Here is a 25,517-nt window from a genome sequence, read left to right as displayed (position 1 = left end):
CCAACATTTTTTACTTTTAGATAAAAATAGATGTTGAAATAGAACTCTTCAGAACTACTGATCTATTTAATTTCTACATAAAATTATAGAAAATTTCACATAAAATTATATTTTAATTATGCAGAATTCTAAGCATTCAATTATATTATTTACTAAAGTAGATCCATAATTCAGCTAATGGGAGATGAATTTCACAAAGATGTAAAAATAGATAAAAAATACTTTTAATCAAAATCTACACATAATTCAAATTCTATTGTTGCAGACTACATAAATCTTTCAATGGGGACCAAAAACTTATTTGGTAAATATTACAGAGCATTGCCTTATTAGGCCTATGAAATGAAGCTATTTAGGTATTTTTTTCCAATTAATTTTTTTTAAAATGTGTGTGCACAAGGGCATTTCATTTTTTAAAACTTCAGTAAAATCGTACGCTAACAAATTACTGAGCTGGAGGACAGGCAAATTTAAAGGCATGTGAGTAAACCACAGACAGTGAAAACAAACATACTCAAAGAGTAATATCTGAGCAGAGTTCTCAAGTAATCATCACATTAGCAAAGGACAGGAGGGAAATCATTACTTGTAAGTATATTAATTAAGAAACTCTATTACTGAATGTAAAAATGTGTATAATGTTTTAAACGTAAGTGGAATATTGAAATATAGACATGCTGACATTATTGGGGGAACCATTAGACCTGAAACTAAATGTTGTTGTAGTCACTTTAGTAAGACCTCTTTTATTAATATCCTGGAAGAAAGTATCTGGCAAAGAGGTTCATATGATCTATAATGGATTTATTATAACCAATGACAGTATGTTATTCAATAATGTCTTCTCTTGAAATAACCCCCACAGATGTCATATTTTAGATTTCTCAGAAAAGACCAATGATATCAATAAAAATTTATAATGCTTAAATATGAGTCTATGTAACAAAATAAATTTTCTAAAAGAATCACTAGATTACTTGGAGTACAGCTGCTACATTTTCTTAGGAATAGTCTTAGATTTATGATATCTGAATATTCAGTAATTAATAAGCCACTGGCAAATAAATGTATAGGAACTATAGGAAACACACTGAGAATTAGCACGTTATATGGGGATATTTGTAGTTCCAAGTAAAAAACAGAAAGCTGCTTTTACAAAAGTACAACTGATATACAATCATGCTAAATATCTGTTGAAATTAATATAGTTTGGGGAATTCCCTGGTAGTCCAGTGCCTAGGACTCAGTGCTTTCACTGCCAGGGCTCAAGTGGGATCCCTGTTCAGGGAACTAAGATCCTGTAAGCCACACAGCATGGCCAAATTTACAAAAGAATAATAAAGTAAACTGTTTTGTTATTTAGTCTAATTTCATTTTTTATAAATGCTTTTATATGTATTAAAAATGCAAGTGTGTGGTTTTAAATTTAGATTTGGAAAGACAGAATAAAAGAACTTTCTTACTCATCTAGAGCTATAAATGAAAACTGCTAAACATGTGATTTCAATAATATAATAATATAACTATCACTCTTGAATACTGGCTTTGTTCGCTTTCATTTACTGTACTTTGAAAAATCAAATTTGTTTTTCAGTTTATTTATCCATAATGGAGACGTCTGATTTAGCTGGAATAAAGAAGAACCAAGGGAATCCCCAAAAGTACGGGAAACTACATCCGTGATGCTAGGTTTTACCTCAGCTGGCCTGCCAACACCCACTACAATCAATTTGCCGTCTTCTAATCCTACAAGAATATGGCTATATTCTTTGGTTACACAAACACAGTGGATAGGCGATCGCATGGCTAATGGGCTGATGCAGAGATTCAAACTAGAAGAGAAATAAAAAGCACATAATTACACAGATATACAATGGATTCACAGAACTTTATAACTGGAAGTTAACAGTCATTTAATTATACATTCTAATTTTATAAATGTGGGAACTTAAGTTCAGAAAACCTGAGTGACACAAGAGCCGACATTTATAGCATGACTCAAAATACTTAATACAGTTTTTCTCTATTTCCAACATCTGTTTGCACTCTAACCATTTATATGTGCTCTCACGAAATGATTAACAAATGAAAGTTGGATAAACAAAAGGGTAAAAGCCCAAAAACTATGTGCTGGTGGGGGATAAGGTTAATAAAATTGGTATATTTGCTTTGTCATAAAGGATGTAATATATATTTTAAAAGATAATGTGGTATAAAAATATAACATGCCATTATGATAAATGTTCACAGCTTTTATGATTAGAGAATGAAGAATTTAAGATGTACACACTATGCTCTAGTCTAACTTGCTAAAAGATTCCATTAATTTTTTCTAATTTGGGATTCTCCTAACCATACCCTAAAATCAGGGTTGTAATACAAAATGTTGGAAAGATATTATTGAAATGTAGACTTAATGCTCTACCACATGGGAAAGAATGACAAAAATGAGAAAGAAAATATAAAAATCAAAAGTGATATTGATACAGAAGTGATTTTGATATGAAGGCAGTAAGAGAACACTCTGGATCAGGAAACTATTAAGAAGGAAGGGTTTAGGGAGGGGCCAAGATACTAAGAGGTATATAAATAAGTCACAGTAAGTGTTTTAAGAGAAGAAAAGAAAAGAATGTATTTGGGCATGCAAGGGAAAACAGTGCTTTGTGAATATAAGTTGCTAAACATAAAGAACACCAAACTTAAAAACGTACTTACTTTACAAAGATTTTTTCCTTCACTGGGTAAATAACAAAAGCCTTTCACCAATTTTAAACACACACATACATAACAGGAACAGATATGCTAGACTTAGCCTGAAAAAGACTATCTGATTACAACTGAAAAAAATATTTTAAACCCAACTTTACAAACAACTCAATCAAAAAATGAGCAGAAGATCTAAACAATCTCTACCAAGAAGACATAGTGATGGTCAATAAACACATGAAAAGATGCTCAACACTGCTCATCATTAGAGAAATGCAAATCAAAACTATAATGAGGTATCACCTCATACAGTCAGAATGGCCACCATCAAAAACTCTACAAACAATAAATGCTGGAGAGGATGTGGAGTAAAGGGAACCCTCCTGCACTGCTGAAGGGAATGTAAAATGATACGGCCATTATGGAGAACAGTATGGAGATTCCTTAAAGAAATAGAAATAAATCTACCATGAACGTGAAGTCGCTCAGTCGTGTCCAACTCTTTGTGACCCCATGGGCTGTAGCCTACCAGGCTCCTCTGTCCATGGGATTTTCCAGGCAATAGTACTGGAGTGGATTGCCATTTCCTTCTCCAAGGGATGTTCCCAACCCAGGGATTGAACCCAGGTCTCCCGCATTGTAGACAGACGCTTTACCGTCTGAGCCATCAGGGAAGTCCTTAAATTTAGCATATGACCCAGCAATCCTACTAATGGGCATATACCCTGAGCAAATCACAATTCTAAAACACATGTGTACCCCAGTGTTCACTGCAACACTATTTACAATAGCCAGGACATGGAAGCAACGTAAATAAATGTACATCAGCAGATTAATGGATATAGAAGATATGGTACATATACACAATGGAACATTACTCAATCATAAAAAAAAGAATAAATTTGAGTCAGCAATAGTGAGGTGAATGAACCTAGAGTTTGTTATACAGAATGAAGTGAGAAAGAGAAAAACAAATATCATGTATTAATGTGTGTGTGTGTGTGTGTGTGTATATATATATATATATATATGAAATCTAGAAAAATGATGAAACTATTTTCAGGGAAAGAATGGAGATGAAGATGTAGAAAATGAACTTGTGGACACAGCAGGGGAAGGAGCAGGTGGGACAAACTAAGGTTAAGATATATATATATATAAATAAAACAGATAGCTAGTGGGAACTTGCTATATGACACAGGGAGTCCAGCATGGCACTCTGTGATAACCTAGAGGGGTGGGCTGAAGGGAGGGGAGGAAGGCTCAAGAGCAAGGGGATCCATATGTATAACTATAACTGATTCACGTTGCTGCACAGCAGAAACCAACACAACATTGTAAAGCAATTTTCCTTCAATTAAAGAAAAACCCAACCCAACTTTAGTTTCTAAAAATTGAAGCTACAGTTGGACATATTCCCAAATCCATAATGCAGGCTTGGCACTTTGAAAACTGGTTTTTTTTTTTTTTTTTTGGCTATTTAAAAAAATTGTTGTTATTGTGGTAAAATGTATACAAAATAAAATTTTCTATATTTTTTAAATGTACATATAAATTTTATTTACTAATCCAGAAATAATTTAGCTTCCCCAACATTTTTATAGTTACCAAAAAAACATGTTCATAATAAATGATAAAAAGATTAGAAATCTTAGACTACAGATTTTACTCTCTGAAAATACTAATGTCTTTTCCTAAGTGTTACTTCAGTAATTCTTATTATTTACCTGTGGAGATCTCTTATGGACAGGAATCCTTGTAAGCTGCCTGTGACAATGTGCTCTCCAATTATACATATATCTGATACTTGTTCCTTCAGGACTTGAGACCCTAGATACTTGCCATTTACAGAAAACAAATGCAATGCATTCTTATCCTGCAAAGATTAAAGAAAATTTAATGATCTCAACTTAAAACAGTTTCAGAATTGTTAATTAAAACTATGACTAATAACAGAATGATGACTGGGTTTAAAATTCTGGAAAAAACATATGTTATACTTAAAGAGAAAATATGTAGACAACATTGTTAAAGTGATTTCAATCAGATTGCTAAGTAAATAAATATTAAACAAGAACTCTCACCCCTCCAAAATAATTTTTAAAAGTTCTCGTAATTTTTAAAAAGCCTTATCACTGAAATGAAATCAACATATAAAATTCATGGTTTATTTATACCCTGCCTTGTGCAAAAAGAATAATTTCCATCTAAGCTTATGAAGTGCCACACAATTAGAAATTATTTTTGAAATCATATAGGCCTAAAGTGCTAGTTAGTGTTAGTTTCTCAGTCGTGTCCAACTCTTTGGGACTCCCACGGACTGTAGCCCGACAGGCTCCTCTGTCTATGGGATTTCCCAGGCAAGAGTACTGGAATGGGTTGCCATCTCCTTCTCCAAAGCCTATAAAAAGCCCTAAAACAAAACATGAGGCTAATATTGTGATAGGGAATGAACAAATTGCATAATGGAAGGAAAATACCCTTTTCAAAATACTGTGCTCTTTCCTTCGGAGAAGGCAATGGCAACCCACTCCAGTACTCTTGCCTGGAAAATCCCATGGAGGGAGGAGCCTGGTAGGCTGCAGTACATGGGGTTGCGAACAGTCAGACACGACTGAGCGACTTCACTTCCACTTTCATGCATTGGAGAAGGAAACGGCAACCCACTCCAGTGTTCTTGCCTGGAGAATCACAGGGACAGCAGAGCCTGGTGGGCTGCCGTCTATGGGGTCGCGCAGAGTCGGACACGACTGAAGTGACTTAGCAGCGGCAGCAGCTCTTTCCCTTTTCAAAATGCCCCATGTGTACACAATGTATACAACATGGAAAGGAGAAGACAATCTCATTAATGGTCTAGCCATAGTGCATGAAACTGTTACATACCTTGAGAGAGGTACTTTCTTCAATGCTGGAGTACATGACAATATGTCCTTCCCAAGATATAGCCAAATTGGGAATGGTCAGGAGCAGAGAACTCTCACAAGGCGGTCGTAAAGTCCGCATATACTGACCCTTCTGAATGGTATGTATAATCACAGTGCCATCCTACACACAGAAGATATTAGAAAATAAGAACAGAAAAAGAAAAAAACTGAGCAAGAGAAAGAAATATGGGAAAGGACCTGAGAAAATGATTATTCCATCATGGAATAATACATGTACCTTAGGAAAAATTCCAATCTTGAAATTTCAAATGGCATTTTATTTCATAAACTGGCCTTCTTTTAACTAATAAAAATCTACAAATAGAATCCAGTCTCTTTAAATTTTTTCTTGCTGTATTTTTCTACTTCTGCAAAGTCCTGGACAAACTTAGCATAAAATTTCTATGCTTTTACCAATTCTCCTATATAATATAAATATTTTCTCTGAATTTATATTAAAAAAAAATCAGTATTTTTAAAGGTACAATCTTACCCTTGATCCTGACACTGCCATGTCTAGCTCAGTGCTGATGGCGACACTCAACACCTCATCAGTGTGTCCATACAGAATCTGAAAGGGTTTAGATGCTAGGCCCACGGGAACACCTCCCTAATATAAAAACAGAAAAGCAAAGGTCACTTTCTCGTACACTATTTTCTATACAAAAACTTATACTGTAGTTTAACTGTCTAGTCACAAATCAACCCTGCAACTAGTTCTTACCACTAAGTCTATTCTCAGAAGTACTTGTTCTTGGATTTCTCCTTGGATTCTCAAATGGTTCTCAATCTTTTCAACCTCAAAAACATACTAATAATATGAAGAGTTTCAAAGTTTGCTTTGGATTAATTTTAACAAGTGTATTGTTTGCCCTTTACAGAATTATTCTCCCTTTACTTCAAAGAAACTTTTTCTATTACATCTCTGAATACTTTCTCTTTTTTATTTATTGGAGTCCTATTTCAGGGACATCAATTATCTTTATGCTGACTTGTCTCTGATTTCTAGAACTATCATTCTTTTTCTAATTGCTTTTGTTGTTTCTATTTACATTGATTACCTTAAATCTTTCTTCCATGCTAATAATTTGATTTTTCAGTCACATTAAATTTGTTCTTTGCTTTTTCTGCTTTGGGTTTATTTATAATTGTAATGGTATTGATTTTAATCTCAGTTTGATTCTTCTGCAATCTCCCTTTCATTTTATTATGCTAGTTTATAATTTCATCTTTGAGGTCCTATTTTATTCAGTTAATATTATTATTCTATTCTTCTAATAGCACAACTTATTGCAGGCAATCTCTCTGTACCTAAGTTATTTTCTTTATCTGTTCGTAGCATGCTTTGTTTGGTACAGTACTTTCTATGATACAAATGCTTGAATAGTTGCCATGGTGTTTGATTTATGATTACCATGGATAAATGTCCAGACTTTCTTCCTCCGTTACACAATGTAGATGAATTCTCCCTGACACTCTATTACTTGGGTCATATCTGTCTTCCTCTAAGAGTATCAGTCTGAGTGCTTACTGTACTCCCATCTAATTTTTAAAAGTCAAATAATTCCTATATTATTTAAAGAAGATGGATTCTTCCCAAATTCATTTTATAAAAGTTGCATATCCCAATGATAAACATGCAAAGATAGAATAAAAACAGATTTCTTTCACATATAAGTAGAAAAATAAAGGACTAGAAAAGAAAATCTTGCTGTAAAATATAACAAGACAGTATGAAGTATAAGGTTTATTATAGAAATTCAAGGATGGTGCAAAACTAGGACATTTCCCAACATAATACATTACTTTTAAAAAAAGTAAAAGAAAAACTTATACATTAAAAAAGGAAGAGAAACTGGGAAAAACAGCTAAAAAGAACATGATTAGGACTACTAACAAAATTAGAACACAGACTGTGGATCAGATAAAGGTATTGTATAAATGTTCAGTGTTTCAGTTTTGATAATTGCACTGTGGTTATATATAAGAAAGTCTTTGTTCTTAGAAAAGACACACTGGTGTGTTTAGTTGTAAAGGAACAAAAAGCCTCCAGCTTTTAAAATGTTCAGGAAAAAAAATAAGATAGGGGAAAAAGATAGGGAGAGAATGCTAAGGCAAATGGCAAAAATGTACTAGCTCTGTATCTTTTCTGTAAATTGAAATTTTATTAAAACTAAAAAGTTATCAAAAAAGAAAAGAAGGTAACTACTGAAGTATAAAAAAAATAAAAACCCACAAAACCCACAAATAGTGAAACCTAACAGCAAATAGTATACTAAATGGTACAACAGTGAAGGCAAGTTCATCAAAATCAGACATTAAGACAGGAATGCTCACTATAATTTTTGTGCTTTATTGTATTCACTAACAGTATAATAGGGCAAGAAAATGAAGTAATTAGTATATTGGAAAAAGTAAAGAAAATCACTATTATTTTCAGATCACACGAATGTGTATTTACCCTGTTTTCAGAAAATTCAAGAAATACTACTAATAATTATGAGTTAGATAAAAGGATTTGGTAAACTGATTAGGTACAAGATAACTGTGTAGAAATCAATAACTTCTTTAGCAATCATCAGTTAGAAATAAAAACGATTTTTAAAATTCCACTGAAGCAGTCATAAAAAAAAGATAGTTAAAAGTAAACATAACAAAGTACAGGACCAAAATGGGGAAAAAATTATTAAAAAATTTTACCAAAAGACATTGAAAAAAGACCTGAAACAAATACAGAAAGACATTTCCTCTTTTGCAATATGAATAATTATAAAATGGTAATCCACACTAAATTAATATAGAAATTAAATATAATTTCATTAAGACTAAAATGAAATGTTTTGAGGACAGTTAAAATATTTTGAAAGTTCATATGGAAGAATAAAAACTCATAAAAGAATAGCTGAGAATCTTTAATAAAGGAAACACAGTGAGAGGGGATTTGCCTTACCAAATATTAAAACTGCTAAAATAAAGTCATTTTGATGTTGACACAGAATAGATATAGAAGAAAGGGAAATCTAGAAAAAGATCCAATTCAGTGGGTAATCAATTGTGTTGGCATAAATGACTTTCTACTCACAAATAAATAAAAGCATGTATTTTTATATGCTATATGGTTATATAATATATATAATGTATCTATATAACTAATACATCTAATATTAAATATTCTATATTATAAAATTTAAAAATGGATTAAAGATTGAAATATAAAAAAAATAAGAAAAGTATTACAAGAAATATTTTAGATATTTTCATAAATTTGGAGTGAGAGAAAGCCTGTTTATTTTTCTAAGCAAGGTAGAAAATCCAAAAGCCATAAAGAGAAAGACACTTCCTTGCACCATCGTGAGAGTACACAACAAGGTTGATGAAAATTCTAATTTATAATTTCTAGTTTTTGCACTTGAAAATAGGAATGTTATGTAAACAAAGACAAGAAAAATAACCATTTTTCTAGAATAAGTTAACAAGGAGCTATCTTTGGAAATTAATACAAGATAAGGTCATGAATCAGGACAATAAACCTAGGAAAAAAGTGCTGATTAACACAGAGCAGAATGAGGGGTAAAAGATGGCAAAGGAGCTCAAATAACCATTCAACGTCAGAGAAAAATTCACTGTCTATTAAGACATCTCAGTAGTATCCCCAGGGAGAATTTCTGATCTAAACCCAGCGTATTTAAATGTGTGACTACCTGTTGGGTAATCTGCCATATCATACATGTAGTATCTCTGGAACCAGAAATCAAATGTATTCCACAGTAATCTGTAGCTAAACAAGTCACAATATCTGTAAGAAAAAAGAATGTAAAAAAAAAAAAAAATGAAATGGCATAGTTTGACTGAAACAGAAATACAGGGGCAATTTTAGGTTATGTTCAAACTATCACTAACTCAGTCGTTCTAGCAGGGAGAAATGTAGGAATGCCACTGGAAAAGCACTGGGAAAGAGTGACACAGGAAAGGATGTCACTCAAATCATGTTAGGAGAGCCTTCTTTGAGCCCACCCTTCTTCAAGGGTGATGACTAGACATAGGGCAAGATATGCCTGTCAGAATCTTGGCATGAGTTTAAGTAGCTTTAAAGAAATCCCCACTTATTTCGATACTCTTCTCTGTCCCTCACTCTCTCATCTCCTATTACCTTCCACTACTACTGGAACTACAATCCTACTGAATATGTGTCCCTAACCAAAACAGTACATATTACACCATAAGTTCACAATATAAAATATATTTTTCCTAAACTGAAAAAACCTGAGCTAAGCGACAGTCACTGGTGCAAAATTAGTAGCAGACTCTATTTCCCTTTCTTAACAGCTTTATTGGGGAAAAAAAATCTACTCAATGATTTATCCTTACATTGAAAAGATTGAGATATTAGGAAGCACCAGATTAAACTATATTCAACAATTTTACCTCTTTCATGCTTTACCACTAACAAAGTAATAGAACAGGTGACTTCTTATGAGAAGTCATCTATGAGACTTATGAGACTTCTATGAGAGATTTTTTTTTTTTACCATTTTGTCATAAAATTCTGATTCTATCAACCGATTTTTCCAAAGACTTACCTTAGCATCTTTCTAATACTGTGAAGCTGTATTTAATTTATATGATGCTTAGTATACCCAAAATATATTAGACACTCTTAAAGAAAGAATATTCATAACACTCTATCAAAAAGTTCACTCAATTTCAAAGGTAAAATTCATGCCTTTTATAATATAAGAGGCATGTACTACTATCATGGTTAGAAATTAAAAACAAAAATTTGGGTGGGGGGAGTTAATGCTTACCCATATGTCTGATATTGTGTGAAATAAGTTTGCCTTTTGTAAGTGACATCACTTGAATGCTATTATCCCAGTGTCCAGCACTAAAAAGCAACTTCGCATCATGTGATACTATAAATAGCTTAGAAGTGATCTCCAGCCCTGGAGCAAAAGGGCCATTCATACTACGCTGAGTTCTGTAAACACAATTAAATATTAGACTCTTCTGTAAAAGATCATTTAGACTGATAGCAATGATTTTTTTAATCTCTTCCAAAAGAAATAAAAAACAAGTCTGTTCAAATGTTCAATTTGAAATATCTATTAATAAATGATACATTCAGAAAATACATTAACCTTATTAATATTATTAATTAAACAAAAATATATATAACAATATAGTCTCGAGGATTGAGTGTAAAGAAAGTGAGATTGGTGAAGGTGTGAAAAAGATTTAAATCTTGACTTTCACAACCAATTTAGTAAGACTGTCAATTCTGTAAATAGCCTCAAAGGATAAAGACAAGATAAAGGGATGTCAGGAACAGGAAACTTGGGAGTTGGAAATTTTAATCTATTTGCTTTTCTTGGCAATAAGATAGTAAAGGTACCTGTTTTGTTTTAAATGTCCATTGACTTACTTAGGATTTGTCACAGTTTGATCCCTGATGAATGTAAAGTAATTAGAAATGTTTCTGTCGTAAGGCAGCCACCCATGGGTTCCAATAATATGATTCATGCTTAATGTTATCTGGAAAAGAAACACATGCGGACAAACCTTCAATGAAAAGATTAAAGAAAGCAACTCAAAAACAACCAAATGCCCACATAATGTTATTAGCTTTTGTCACTTAGGGAATAATGCAGGATTATGTACTTAAAACATGAGACTCATTAAAAAGTCTTAAAATAATTCAAATGGTTAAAAAGCTCATGGTTATCATACTACAAAAAAAGTTGTCCCAATGTATCCTCCTTTAGTAAGATTATTTTCCTCAAAATTTCTCAAATACTAGCATCTATTAGTTGGCAGTCAGAAGAAATTAAGGATCAAGTCTTAACCACAAAAATAAGATACTTATCATTTAGAACATAAATCATAAGTAGAATTTATGAAGAACTGTTAAAGAGGTCTCTTTTTAGGAGGGACAGTAATAGTAAATATTTACATTAAAAAATGGAAAGTTTTACTCCCCCTTGATGAAAGTGACAGACTTCCAAAAAAAAATTCAGATAACTTAAGAATTCTGCCACTTTAAAAAAAAGTACTTATTATTTTTGTTAATCTTTGAAGACGTTTTATCTAAGCAAACACACAATATGCATAATTAGAAACATAGGTCTAACTCTGAAATCTCTACTGTTCACTGTGCTATGCTCAAATTCTTATCATCTCTCAGTGATAAAATAAGACAGACCTATGTTTGGTCAACTTGCTAGGGTCCCAGATCCCTTACTTGCTAGCTTTGTGACTCTGAGCAAGTGACTTCTGAGGTTTAATCCTTATCTGTAAAAGGGAAATAATAATAATCGTGCCTGTCTCATAGGATTGTTAGGAGGAGTAAATGACAAAATTCACATACTTCCTAATATGTCCTGCAGGTGGTCGGACCTTTATCAATCCTGTATTATATCTCATTTTCACTGCTTTATGATAAATTTTAATATCTAATAAGATGCCATAGCATACTTTTCTTATATAAAATTTCCTGGTATTTTTCACATATTTATTATTCCAAACAAACTTTAGAATTACAGAACTACTTAAAAGCTATATAAATAAAAGATACATTTTTATACTTGGTCAAATTAATTCTATAAAAATTTTATCTTTTTTTCTTTTTTTGGTCATGTTCAGTGGCATGTGGGATCTTGGTTCTCCAACCAGGCAACCAGGGATGGAACCCATCCCCCATGCAGTGGAAGCATAAAGCACTAACCACTGGATGGCTAGGGAATTCCCTTATCTATTAATTTTTTAAAAGACTTAAAAAAATTTATTTTCTCAATTTTTTCAGTAAGTTGTAATGGATATAGACATGGCAGTGTGAAAAAGGTATAAACCAACTTACCAGTAACTCAGGACTTCCTTGTGACATAAAAGAACGAGACTGATTTTTGGGAACAATTGCCTTTACTAACGGAATACCGTCACTAATTCCCTATAAAATAAAGGACAGAGGTTTTAGTGGCTGGTTCCTCTTATCTTTATTAGATACAAATTATTGAAAACTTCTATTTCTTTAAATAAAGATAAACCCTGTAATATAGCATTTTACTCTATCTAAAACATATTACCAGTTAATTTAAAATACAAGAAAGGAATTTTATATTGTGTTTGAATGGCATACTTGAAAGTTCTGAAACCCATCACTTTCTTATATTCCACTATCCTGCCATTAAACAAGGATGTAGATTTCAAGGAGTGTCAACCATCTAAAATAGCCAATGATTTAAAATATTTATTTTTCCCATGCATACAGACATGAATATAAAGTAGAAAATATAGACTTTATAAGGAAACATTACTCAAATAAGTGAAATGGAAAAACTAGTTATATATTACAGACTTTTCCTTTTGGGTTTAACTTTCAAAAAATAGATCTGTTCCATTACCTGAGGCCCTTCCTGAAAGCCACAACAAAAGAACCAGAAAATAAAGACACTCCTTGGAAAACATAATTTTATTATTTTATTACATTATTACCATTATTATATTACCATTATTTTATTACAATGTTAAAGAGAACAAGGATTTGAAGTAAGCCTCTTGATGTGACAATAGTTCATAAATTACAGTTAACATTTATGAGGTAAACTATAACCTAATATTACTAGGTACAAACTACATGCCAGGTGATTTTCTAAGAGTTTTATATGAACTAAATAATTAATTATAACCATATGAAGTTAGAATATATCTTTTCTCTTCATACTGTGAATTAATCAAGAGAAGACAACTGACATTTACACAAGCATAAATGGAAATGATATCTGAAGGAATCTATTTAATAAGCTCTTGCTTTCACTGCTACATCAATTTTTTTCACCATTTTATTATCTATGACGAGACCTAACAGAGGCCTTCTCTTTTCATATGAGTGAGTGGGAAACACCTTCTTTTATGATGATGAAAAGGGATTAACAATTACTGGTACCCAAGGATATCAATTGCATTCTTTATCCTAATCCAGATACTGGCCCTAGGAAAGCTACCATGTAACTTGGGTGCAGAGAGGGGCAAATGTCACTGCATTGCAGATAGAATCCAGAAAATGCCATAAGTGATTCAGATCAGATCAGACCAGTCGCTCAGTCGTGTCCAACTCTTTGCGACCCCATGAATTGCAGCACGCCAGGCCTCCCTGTCCATCACCAACTCCCGGAGTTCACTCAGACTCACGTCCATCGAGTCAGTGATGCCATCCAGCCATCTCATCCTCTGTCATTCCCTTCTCCTCCTGCCCCCAATCCCTCCCAGATTAGATGCAGTTAAAATACTTATCAGAATTACATAATAAATATAGTCTTACATGTCCATCAACTTAGGGGTCAAACAGGAATTTATGGGTTACTCTGTATAGTAAAAAGATAACATAGCAGAATTGAGACTGCTCTCCTTAGGAAGGCTGTTTGCAAGGTTGGCCATTGGCTGGCATCAAGGAACTTGGCAGGCAAAGACTTCCTTACACAGATGTAAAACTTGTCTTCAATGATGCACATGGCTCACTATGTCTAGACTGTTTGTGCAGACAATCGTCTAAACACCTGCTTTTCTTTGCAGAGTCTAGAATTTGGAATGTGTTAGGCAGAGGGTACTTCAGTGACCAGCCCCCGATAAATATGTTGGGTACTGAGTCGCTAATGAGCTTCCCTGGGACACAAAAACATGTCCCATTTCACTACCGGAAGAAATTAAGCACCTTCAAATTATATGTAGGTACAAAACCCAAAATATTTACTATCTGGCCCTTTAAGAAAACATTTACCAACCTCTGTTATGTTGCATAAGAGTTACTACACGTTCTATGTACATGTTCAATCTATTCTTGATACCTTTTTATCATTTTTCTTCTTTCAAAAGAGTTAATATTATCTGTTCTAAACACATTTATAGGTATGAACGCATTTCACATTCACATTCTGAATTATTCAAAGAACAGCTGACCTTTCAGCAACTCAAGGGTTAGGGATGCCAACTCTCCATGCATTATATAATTTGTAGTCAGCCCTCTGTACCTGCAGTTCCTCCTTATCTGCAGTTCGGCCCCACAAATTCAACCAACCAGAGATTATGTAGTACCTCTAGTATTTACTATTGAAAAAAAACCCATGTATAAGTATACCCACACTGTTCAACCATGTGTTGTTCAAGGATCAACTGTAACTCAATATGTATATTTAAACATTTGAATTTGAACATACTCTTTCAAGAACTGCATTAATTACTTACCTTGCTTCACTGACTATTCCTTCTGATATTAGCAGTTAACAAGTTGACTCATGGGCCATGTTTTATACATGAATAGACACTACAACTACAAGTTATTTTAGATTTCCTCTATGTATCATCTCAACTGACACAAGAAGCCATTTAAATCAAATTATCCTTCCTTCTTATGTTTCCTTCAGGAAAACATGAAATTAGAAGAGAGAAAGCCAGGAGAAAAAGTTCAGCAGCAAACAAAACCGTTCAACAAGGTTGTTTTAAAAATTCTAAGAACATAAAAGTGAAGAATTATTTACTATTTTGGATTAACACCTATACTCTCCATTAAGGTATAAAAGGAATGTGGAAGTGAATAGAATTTATAGAGAAAATCCATTGATATTATCAAGTTGGAGATTACCTCTATAAAAAATGACTTGAGTTCAGGGAGGTGTTGAAATAGGTTAAAGGTTGAAGTGTCTGTTTTGGCTTGCTTCTGCACTGCTTCCTCTGCTGATAATCTAGAAGGGTGTGGTTCCTTAAAAAAATTAAGGAAAAATAATTCATAATTACATTAAAATACCTCTCACTATATTCCCTCATACATACTGGACTCTAGATTCAATGGATTACATTCTATGCACTATTGACAACTTGAACTGCTCAGACAATTCCCTCAGCAGAGTTTGGCTCTCTTCATTCCTAGAGAAACCCTACTTCTACAGTCTTTCTTATTGATATCTCCCTTGAAATTCTAAGTCAGAAGTAATTAATTACTCTCTTTCATTATTTTCCTCTGCACATTACATTATTTAGCATTTTATTCAGTACTTATTTCTTTTTATGTTGGTTTATATATAGTTGGTTATGGTCTTTTCCAACTAGACAACAGATATCTTAAAGTAAGAAAGTAAATCTTATTCAGTTTTGGATTTTAACCATGTAGAAGAGTATCATAAATATGGTACACACTGATGTATATATACTGGTAAACTTAAATGGATTATTCAAAAATCAAAGTTTATAAAATGGGTGAATCTTTATAATTCCTGAAATAAGATCTGAATGTCCATATTACTGGAATTGAATTATAGATACTGCTGCATTGCTTTTCAAATAAATTATTATTATTTCTTAGATTTTATGTCACAGAAAAAAGACAGTATCACCTTTTTAAATAAGAGAATTACAAGTCAAATTATTATTCCAATGCCACAGTTAAAATGTAGAATAGAACTCTATCTAAAGAGGATTCTTCTGTCTCTATTGTAAAATATTGCTGTTGTAGTTCAGTCACTAAGTTGTGTCTGCCTCTATGCAACCCCATGGACTGCAGCACTTTTTCCTGGAGTATGCTCAAATTCATGTCCATTGAGTCAGTGATACTATCTAACCATATCATCCTCTGCCATTTCCGTCTCCTTTTGTCTTCAATCTTTCCCAACATCAGGGTCTTTTCCAATTAGTCAATTCTTTGCATCAGGTGACCTAAATACTGGAGCTTCAGCTTCATCATGAGTCCTTCCTGAAAAGTCAGGGCTGATATCCTATAGGACTGACTGGTCTGATCTCTTTGCAATCCAGGGGACTCTCAAGAGTGTTCTCTAAAATATTAAATCATGGGAAAGAGACTTGGCAGCTCTAATTCAATATTTAGCTCTCAATTAACCATGAGAGTATTCACTTTATTTGAAATCAAAAGCTTATTTTTAATGACTTTTTTTATTATAAAAACTAATTCACACTACCCTTGTTAAAAAAAAAAAAGTTAAGCTGCTGAAAAATTACTATAGAATCTATTTTAAAGTTCAATGAAGTGTTCTGTTATTCTGTTACTTTTACCTCTGACTGTCAGCAAGCACTGATTTCAAATATGGATATTCTGTAAAGATCAATATTGGAGACTTCAAATAAATCGTTGCTAATAAACAGTAACAATTATAAAGCTCAGTCTGATCAATGAATTAATGAAGAACATCTATAAGTCAGAATTTAGATATACCTTTGTGATTATAGCTATGGAGATATCAATTCAACAAATATTTACTGCACACAAATTATATGCAAGAAAGATACAAAAATGATTAAAAGAAGGTTATTGACTTTAACATAGCTATAATATAGTGATGCAGATGGATAAATAAACAACTAAGTCAGAAAATGTCATAATTAGGATGTAAACAACCTACAAGAACTGGAAAAATGATCTACAAGTTCAACAAGGGGGCTTACAGCTATTAATTCAGAGGAAACACGGGATGGCAGAAAGGCTTCAGAGTTAAATGATCAGGCATCCAAATTCTGCCCCAGTCACATTCTAGCTGTGTAAAGGTGGAAAAAGTACTTGACTTTTCTAAGGCTAGGTATTAATTTCTATGAAATAGAGCTTTATCATCTAAAAAAATAAGGCTAATTTTTGAATATTTACTGTGAGGGTTAGGTAAATCACTTAGCACAGTGCTAGCATAGGACAGTATCAACTTAATAAATGCTATTATGTATTCTTCATTTCTAAATTCACACTAACAAAGATAAAAATGTCTTTGCAAACTAATATTAGACTAACCTCTATGATAATTTTTTTTTCCTTCTCTCTCTCTCCTTTTTACCCTGTGTGGACAAACAGGGATTGAACCGGTGGCCCCTGTCCTGGCAGTGTAGATTCTTAACCACTGGATCACCAGGGAAGTTCTCTTTCTCCATTTAAACAAAGGAGGGAATACTAGCTCACCTGACAGGGACCTTCAACCTCACCTTTTCCTCTCAGGAGATAACTAAATAAAGATGATCGGCTTTTTGAGTAAATATAAATCCTCTGTGACTCAAGAGAAATTGACTGAATATGTGAATTTCGACTGTAATATTTTGTTATTCAAAATAGGAAGAATCATTTAAATTTACTTTTTTTTAGTCACAGTATAATTTTTTTCCAAATTCTAGATAATTCTGAAATAAAGTTTTAAATCATTAAAATTATTGAAAATAATGGTAGTACTATTCCTTAGCAATTAACTTCTAGACTTATGTAATTAGTAACTTTTACGCTTTACCTTTAACAGTTGACAAGGTGTTTGCCCAAAATTGTTAATCATCCCTTCTAAGGCTTTTCTTTCCTTCTCATCTGTTAAGGCATCCAGATCCACAGCTCCTAAAACCAAGAAAAATAAGCCGAAACAGTGAAAACAAATCAGTAAGCCACGCAACTGTTTAAAATACCAGAGACTGATTAGTATATTTTCAACAAAATATTCTGAATGGAAATAAGTAAATTTTTTAAAAATCAGTAACACTTCAGATATTAAATATGCATAAAAATAAATTCCACCCACTATTTACAACTAAAAAGGCTTTAACCAAAAGTTAACTATAAAAGTTTCTATAAAAGTCTATAAAAGTTTCTCTTGGAAAAATATAGACTACACTCATTGTACACCTGATTGCTTTCTTTATGATAGTTAAGCTGAAACAAGTGTAAAAACCACACAAAAACGCTGCTATACTGTCTATCTAATAAAAGTTGGAAAAAGTGATGTTCTGGCAAACTGATTATACCAAGTCATACTTAATAGGGATTGTTACATGGCTAGTATTTGACCAAAGTAGGTAAAATCTGATTTCAAAATCTATGCTCCTAACCACCATGGCAAACTGATTATACCAAGTCATACTTAATATGGATTGTTACATGGCTAGTATTTGACCAAAGTAGGTAGTCTGATTTCAAAATCTATGCTCCTAACCACCATGTTATGCTACCTCTCTACAAAACTGTTACCAAATGAACCAAGTAAGGTAAGATAGAGCAAGCTTGTCTATTTACCAAAAGTCAAGTGGGTTCTGTTCAATTCACAAAACTTCATACTATTCATGATCTTTAGAAGTATTAGCTCTATGGAAGGATTAGAAAAGAACTCCTGGACTTCCCTGGTAGTACAATGGATAAGAATCCGCCGGCCACTGCAGGTGACATGAGTTCTATTCCTGATCTGTGAAGATTCCACATGAAGCGGAGCAACTAAGCCTGTGTGCCACAAGACTGAAGCCCATACGCCCAGAGCCTGTGTGCTCCGCAAGAGAAGCCACTGCGCTGAGAAGCCCATGCACCACAACGAGGAGTAACCTCTCTCATAACAACTAAAAAAGACTATGTGAAGCAACAAAGACCCAGAACAATCAAAAATAAAATAAACAAAAATATTATACAGCAGAAATTCTTCTTAAGCCTTTCAAAGCCTTCAGAAAATGCATGTGATCCTGAGCTAGACATCAGAATGTTGTTTAGTCACTAAGTCACCTCTGATTTTGCAACCCCATGGACTGTAGCACACTAGGCTCTTCTATTCTTCACTGTCTCCAAAGTTTGCTCAAATAATGTCATCGTACTATCACTGGAAAATATTTCATTCATAATTCTAAAAAGTCTTCTATAAAGTGTGTTAACAATTTAAAACTGTATATTCAGACTTTCCTGAACAGGACACATATGGCCAGAGATCAAAATATTTAATGCCACCAATATTTGATCCTTATAATTTGATTTGCATATATGTACCTTTTTTTTTTTTTTTAAGCAGCACTCTGGAGAAGGAAATGGCAACCCACTCCAGTATTCTTGCCTGGAAAATTCCATGGACAGAGGAGCCTGGCAGGCTACAATCCATGGGGTAGCAAGAGTCAGACACAACTTAGCAACTAAGCAATGAACACAGCAACAATGGTAAACATTTACCTCTTATTTCCATCAGTACTCAACCCAACTATTTATAGCATCAAGATGAAGCAGATTCACCAAGGCTTCTCAAGGATGTTACTATCCAAAAGGGTTGGGGTTGCTCACACTTAAAAGACATATGAGGCCCTATTATCTCAACCTTTACATTCATTTTCATTCATCCTAAAGAAAACGTGTTCAGAAGTTCTAGTACTCATTTGGTACATAATAATTCCATGATAGTTCATAAATTCTACGTGTCCCTTCAAGAAAAATATTGTAGTTATTTTTGTCATCTCTTCCTAGCTTTAAAGCATCTCAAACTCCTTATGTAAGACAGAATTTATTTCATTAAAATATTTTATGGAGATATTTTCCACTCAAGTTTAAAGAAAAGTTCAATCTTCTATGTTAAAACTAAGATGAAGTTTACTATGAATCTATGGTAAGAGATAATATACAGTAGATTTGGTGCTGACAACTCATTATATTTTTTTTCCACTGAGGCCAAGTAGATTTCATTCTCCATATTTTGAGTCAAATCGTGATCAAATGGATGTTTAAATTTAGAGATGGGATAAATGAAACTATTGTTTTAAAAAAGCACTCTTTCAAATACAAAAGGCCACTAAAGCTATTTTTTAAAAATTTTGTGGATTTTTTTGTGGGAGGAAGTGAGCTTCACATCCTACTACTCCACCATCTGGATAACCCCCCACAAGTAGTTGGTTGGTTTTCTTTTAATTAATTATTTATTTTTAATCTTTTGGCTGTGCAGGGTCTTCATTGCAGTGCATGGGCTTTCTCTAGTTGCCGCACACAGGTTCAGTTGTTCCACAGCATGTAGGATCCTAGTTCCCCAAGGAGGGATGGAATCCACGTCCCCTGCATTGTAAGATGGATTCTCAACCACTGGGCCACCAGGGAAGTCTCTCAAACTATTTTTAAAATGTAGTCTTTCTCATGTTAAATAGTTATGTCTAAAATACCATTTATAAATACATATTAAATAATATTTTCCCTTTTTTTGATGGACTCCTGTGGCATGCAGGATCTTATTTCCCTACCAGGGATCAAATTCATGCCCCTTGTAGTGGAAGAACAGATTTCTAACCACTGGACAGTCAGGGAATTTCTAATAATATTTTCTATCAACATAATATAAGAAAAAAGTATATAGGCTTATACCTTCGTAACTACAGTAATAGAAAACATTGAGTGCCTCCACTGCAGCCGGCCCCCTCTGTTTATAGCCAAAAATCAGATCTATCCATTCATGAAGATGAGCAGAAACATATTCGGACTCCTAGAAAGAGAACAAATTTAATCATTAATATAGTTACCTTTGACTACACTGTAAACATAGGTCCTTTGAAAAAGTAAGAGCATTTGAAATATTTCCACATACAAATATTAATGCTATAATAAAATTATCTCAAAATGACACTAAGTACGTATCTAACATCTATTACAAATATTGACTATATTCTATCTAGGAAAATGTAGATATCATATTTACTAATATTTATTACATAAATATCTCCTAACTATTGGGTGGAAAAATAACATATATTCTAATAGCCCAAATATGAACAACAAAAAAATTAATGATAGCTGTAGAATACATTTTTCTTGTGAAACTTCTACTGAAATATTTGTCTAGAAATTCAATTCCCTCTGTCCATGGGATTTCCCAAGCAAGAATACTGAAGTGCGTTGCCATTTCCTCCTTCAGGGGATCTTCCAGACCCAGGAATCAACCCCCGAGTCTCCTGTGTTTCCTGCGTTGCTGGCAGATTCCTTACCACCGAGCCATTGAGATCAAAAGCGTGGCTACAAGACAATCTACTGAGATGTCAAAAATCTGAGGTTGTGTGTGACAGACCCATTTAACTAGAAAATAGAGCCTCTTAAGATTGTTAAGAACATTTTCCTGTTGTAGCCTCCCCCTGAGCTCAAAGGAGATAATGGACAATCTTGTTTGTGGACTATTTTTTACCCAATAGAGTTGATTTATAAGAAACCCACAACATTTTAAAAGAAATCGCATTAGTTCAACATGAGAAAGATAAAAACTGTTCAAAAAATAAGATTTTTGGCTTCCAACTTACTATGAGGCATGTTAAGTTGCTCAATCGTGTCTGACTCTTTGTGACCCTATGAACCATAGCCCACCAGGCTCCTCTATCCATGAGAGTCTCCAGGCAAGAATACTATAGTGGGTTGCCATACCCTTCTCCAGGGGATTTTCCCAACCCCGGGACCAAACCCACGTTTCTTGAGTCTCCTGCATTGGCAGATGGGTTCTTTACCACTGGCTTCCAACTTAACTACGATTAGGAAAAGAGGCTGGCAAAGATACTCTTGTAAAAATATTTTTTGTTTTAGTTTTTATGGAAAAGAATAACTCAGAGCAAAAGCCCAAATGCCTGAGGGTAGAACAAAATGATCCATGGAAAACCAGTTATCATGGAATAGCAGTGGGCTATAAAGGAACTGGTCTTCACGACCAAGATAATCATGATGGTGTGATCACTCACCTAGAGCCAGACATCCTGGAACGTGAAGTCAAGTGGGCCTTAGAAAGCATCACTATGAACAAAGCTAGTGGAGGTGATGGAATTCCAGTTGAGCTATTTCAAATCCTGAAAGATGATGCTGTGAAAGTGCTGCACTCAATATGCCAGCACATTTGGAAAACTCAGCAGTGGCCACAGGACTGGAAAAGGTCAGTTTTCATTCCAATCCCAAAGAAAGGCAATGCCAGATAATGCTCAAACTACAGCACAATTGCACTCATCTCACACGCTAGTAAGGTAATGCTCAAAATTCTCCAAGCCAGGCTTCAGCAGTACGTGAACCGTGAACTTCCAGATGTTCAAGCTGGTTTTAGAAAAGGCAGAAGAACCAGAGATCAAATTGCCAACATCCAATGGATCATGGAAAAAGCAAGAGAGTTCCAGAAAAACATCTATTTCTGCTTTATTGACTATGCCAAAGCCTTTGACTATGTGGATCACAATAAACTGTGGAAAATTCTGAAAGAGATGGGAATACCAGACCACCTGACCTGCCTCTTGAGAAATCTGTATACAGGTCAGGAAGCAACAGTTAGAACTGGACATGAACAAAAGACTGGTTCCAAATAGGAAAAGGAGTACGTCAAGGCTGTATGTTGTCACCCTGCTTATTTAACTTATATGCAGAGTATATCATGAGAAACGCTGGGCTGGAAGAAGCACAAACTGGAATCAAGATTGCTGGGAGAAATATCAATAACCTCAGATATGCAGATGACACCACCTTTATGGCAGAAAGTGAAGAGGAACTCAAAAGCCTCTTGATGAAAGTAAAAGTGGAGAGTGAAAAAGTTGGCTTAAAGCTCAACATTCAGAAAACTAACATCATGGCATCAGGTCCCATCACTTCATGGGAAATAGATGGGGCAACAGTGGAAACAGGGTCAGACTTTATTTTTCTGGGCTCCAAAATCACTGCAGATGGTGACTGCAGCCATGAAATTAAAAGACGCTTACTCCTTGGAAGGAAAGTTATGACCAACCTAGATAGCATATTGAAAAGCAGAGACATTACTTTGCCAACAAAGGTCCATCTAGTCAAGGGTATGGTTTTTCCTGTGGTCATGTATGGATGTGAGAGTTGGACTGAAGAAAGCTGAGTGCCGAAGAATTGATGCTTTTGAACTGTGGTGTTGGAGAAGACTCCTGAGTGTTCCTTGGACTGCAAGGAGATCCAACCAGTCCATTCTGAAGGAGTTCAGCCCTGGGATTTCTTTGGAAGGAATGATGCTAAAGCTGAAACTCCAGTACTTTGGCCACGTCATACGAAGAGTTGACTCATTGGAAAAAACTCTGATGCTGGGAGGGATTGGGGGCAGGAGGAGAAGGGGACGACGGAGGATGAGAGGGCTGGAAGGCATCACTGACTCGATGGACATGAATCTGAGTGAACTCCGGGAGTTAGTGATGGACAGGGAGGCCTGGTGTGCTGCAATTCATGGGGTCGCAAAGAGTCGGACATGACTGAGTGACTGAACTGATAAAGGAACTGAGAGCATGTCCAGGCTAGAATTCTGAACTGCTGTAAACAGTCAGAAGTTCACAGTAAAAAGTAAGAAGTTAGGTGCCTCTGGTTTCCCTCTCCCTTTCGAATGTTAGTGTCTATTATAGTTCTCCTGTCCTTATTACACTACTGTTGTTGCGTGGGGGATTAACTTGTATCTACTTCACAGTCTTCAGATCCAAGAGGAGATGCACTGGAGTAGTTTCATCCACACATGGATTTGATGTAGATGACTAATAAGATTCTGGACTTCAGGCCTCATGGCTTTCTGCGGGGGTCAGCAAAACTACTGCTTGTGGGCCAAACCTTACTGGCATTCAGATTTGTAGATTAGTAGAAGACAGCCATATCTCATTTTCTTTTGCACTAGAATGGCAGAATTTCAACACACACTAAATTTAGAGCTAACAAAAATATTTACTACCTGGTCCTTTAAAAAAGGTCTGCAGAACCCTGCCTTAATGAGGTGGGACTGTGGGAAGCTCTTAAGAGGAAGTATGCTCATTTTGCATGCGGAAGGAATGTAAACACTTCGAGGCCAAAGGGCAGCCTCTGTGTGGTGGATTAAAGATAGTTGCAATTCTTTCTCACTCCCACCATTAAGAGATGGGGTTTACTTTCTTTCCTGTGGAATCTGCACTGATCCTGTACTATTTAACCATTAGAGAGGAAGGCATATGTGGTACAGCGACAGTTCACAGCTTAAACCAGATAGTTCACAGGAAGCTTCTGAAAAGTTTCTGCCTACTTAAAAAGTTATAGATTATCTTTCAGAGTTGTGTTACTTTTTCCCCCAATTCTCTATTCATGCATGGGGTTATTGTTTACCAGTATAAATCTAGAAGAAAACAGCTGACTCATTGGAAAAGACCCTGATACTGAGAAAGGTTGAAGACAAAATAAGATGGTGACAGAGGATGAGACAGACCCACTCAATGGACATGAATCTGAGCAAACTCCAGGAGACAGTGAAGACCAGGGAAGGCTGGCATGCTGCAGTCCATGGGGTCACAAAGAGTCGGACTTTACTTAGTGACTGAACACCAACAACAACAAATTATAAACTAATCCAGAATTTTGAAGTTTGACAAACTACCTACTAACAATAAGGAGCGTTCCCAGGTACTGGCCATTTAGTTCTAGAATCTGAAACATGTCAGTTTAGATAGAAAGCTAGGTGGGCTCTGTGGGTGCGGAGGCGGAAACAGTGTCTTCAAGATAATAACGTAACAGCGATATTAAATGAAATCTTACTAGTCCTTCAACTCCAAAATGGAAATTTTGCTAAAACTAGCAAAACATTTACGTAGTATTTAGTATTCATTTAGCTATCTTATTAAAAACTTACTGAATTCCTTCAGAGGAAAAAACAATGTTCTTATCCTTGATAGATTTGAAACAAATAAGGGAACTATGATATATCAAACTACACCAGCTTGGTGACTGAAACATACATACAACAGGCAGATGCCTTACAGAAGTGAATTTTTTTTTTTGCTATATATCTGAGGGACAGTACTACTATAGTCTCACTATATCAGAAGATTCATAACTTCAAAATAAATTACCATATTATACTTTCTAAAATAGCATATAATACAGATTACAAATTAATGAAGAAAAATATTAGCTATACTTTATTCTATCATTCTCTGGAAAACACATATATCTTTATCTTATTAATCTGCTTAATAACTAAACATAAAAATCTTACCAGAGCTTTCCTATGTTTACAGATGAAATCTTCAGCAGACTTAGCCCATTTGGGGAGAACGACATCATTTACTAGTTCTTTGGAAACTTGTAGACGACCCAAGTTAAATTCTAAGATGTAAAAAATAAATGTATCATATCATTTTAGATTTAAATAAATCAAGTAAAAC

General features: G+C 34.3%; 1 protein-coding gene across 7 annotated transcripts in view; it reads right to left on the bottom strand.

The window, feature by feature from the left end:
- NBEAL1 (neurobeachin like 1) overlaps positions 1–25,517 on the bottom strand; it is a 155,806-nt gene that overhangs the window by 2,590 nt on the left and 127,699 nt on the right. For 5 of the 7 annotated variants that reach the window (XM_027564848.1, XM_027564835.1, XM_027564828.1 and 2 more), the window contains 12 exons: positions 25,349–25,458; positions 20,740–20,857; positions 17,891–17,988; positions 15,262–15,378; positions 12,484–12,573; positions 11,053–11,162; positions 10,436–10,608; positions 9,332–9,426; positions 6,124–6,240; positions 5,590–5,751; positions 4,434–4,582; positions 1,359–1,832 (listed from right to left, as the gene is read on the bottom strand). In XM_027564848.1, coding sequence (XP_027420649.1) covers positions 1,556–1,832; positions 4,434–4,582; positions 5,590–5,751; positions 6,124–6,240; positions 9,332–9,426; positions 10,436–10,608; positions 11,053–11,162; positions 12,484–12,573; positions 15,262–15,378; positions 17,891–17,988; positions 20,740–20,857; positions 25,349–25,458 — 1,616 coding nt within the window. In that variant the 3' untranslated portion in view covers positions 1,359–1,555. Of the gene's footprint in view, positions 1–1,358; positions 1,833–4,433; positions 4,583–5,589; positions 5,752–6,123; positions 6,241–9,331; positions 9,427–10,435; positions 10,609–11,052; positions 11,163–12,483; positions 12,574–15,261; positions 15,379–17,890; positions 17,989–20,739; positions 20,858–25,348; positions 25,459–25,517 lie in introns of those variants that run through there. The other 2 variants (XM_027564855.1, XM_027564874.1) reach the window with 1 other exon arrangement.

Source organism: Bos indicus x Bos taurus, chromosome 2, assembly GCF_003369695.1.
Source record: "Bos indicus x Bos taurus breed Angus x Brahman F1 hybrid chromosome 2, Bos_hybrid_MaternalHap_v2.0, whole genome shotgun sequence".
Lineage (NCBI taxonomy): Eukaryota > Metazoa > Chordata > Mammalia > Artiodactyla > Bovidae > Bos > Bos indicus x Bos taurus.
This window is presented reverse-complemented; position numbering and strand designations above follow the sequence as displayed.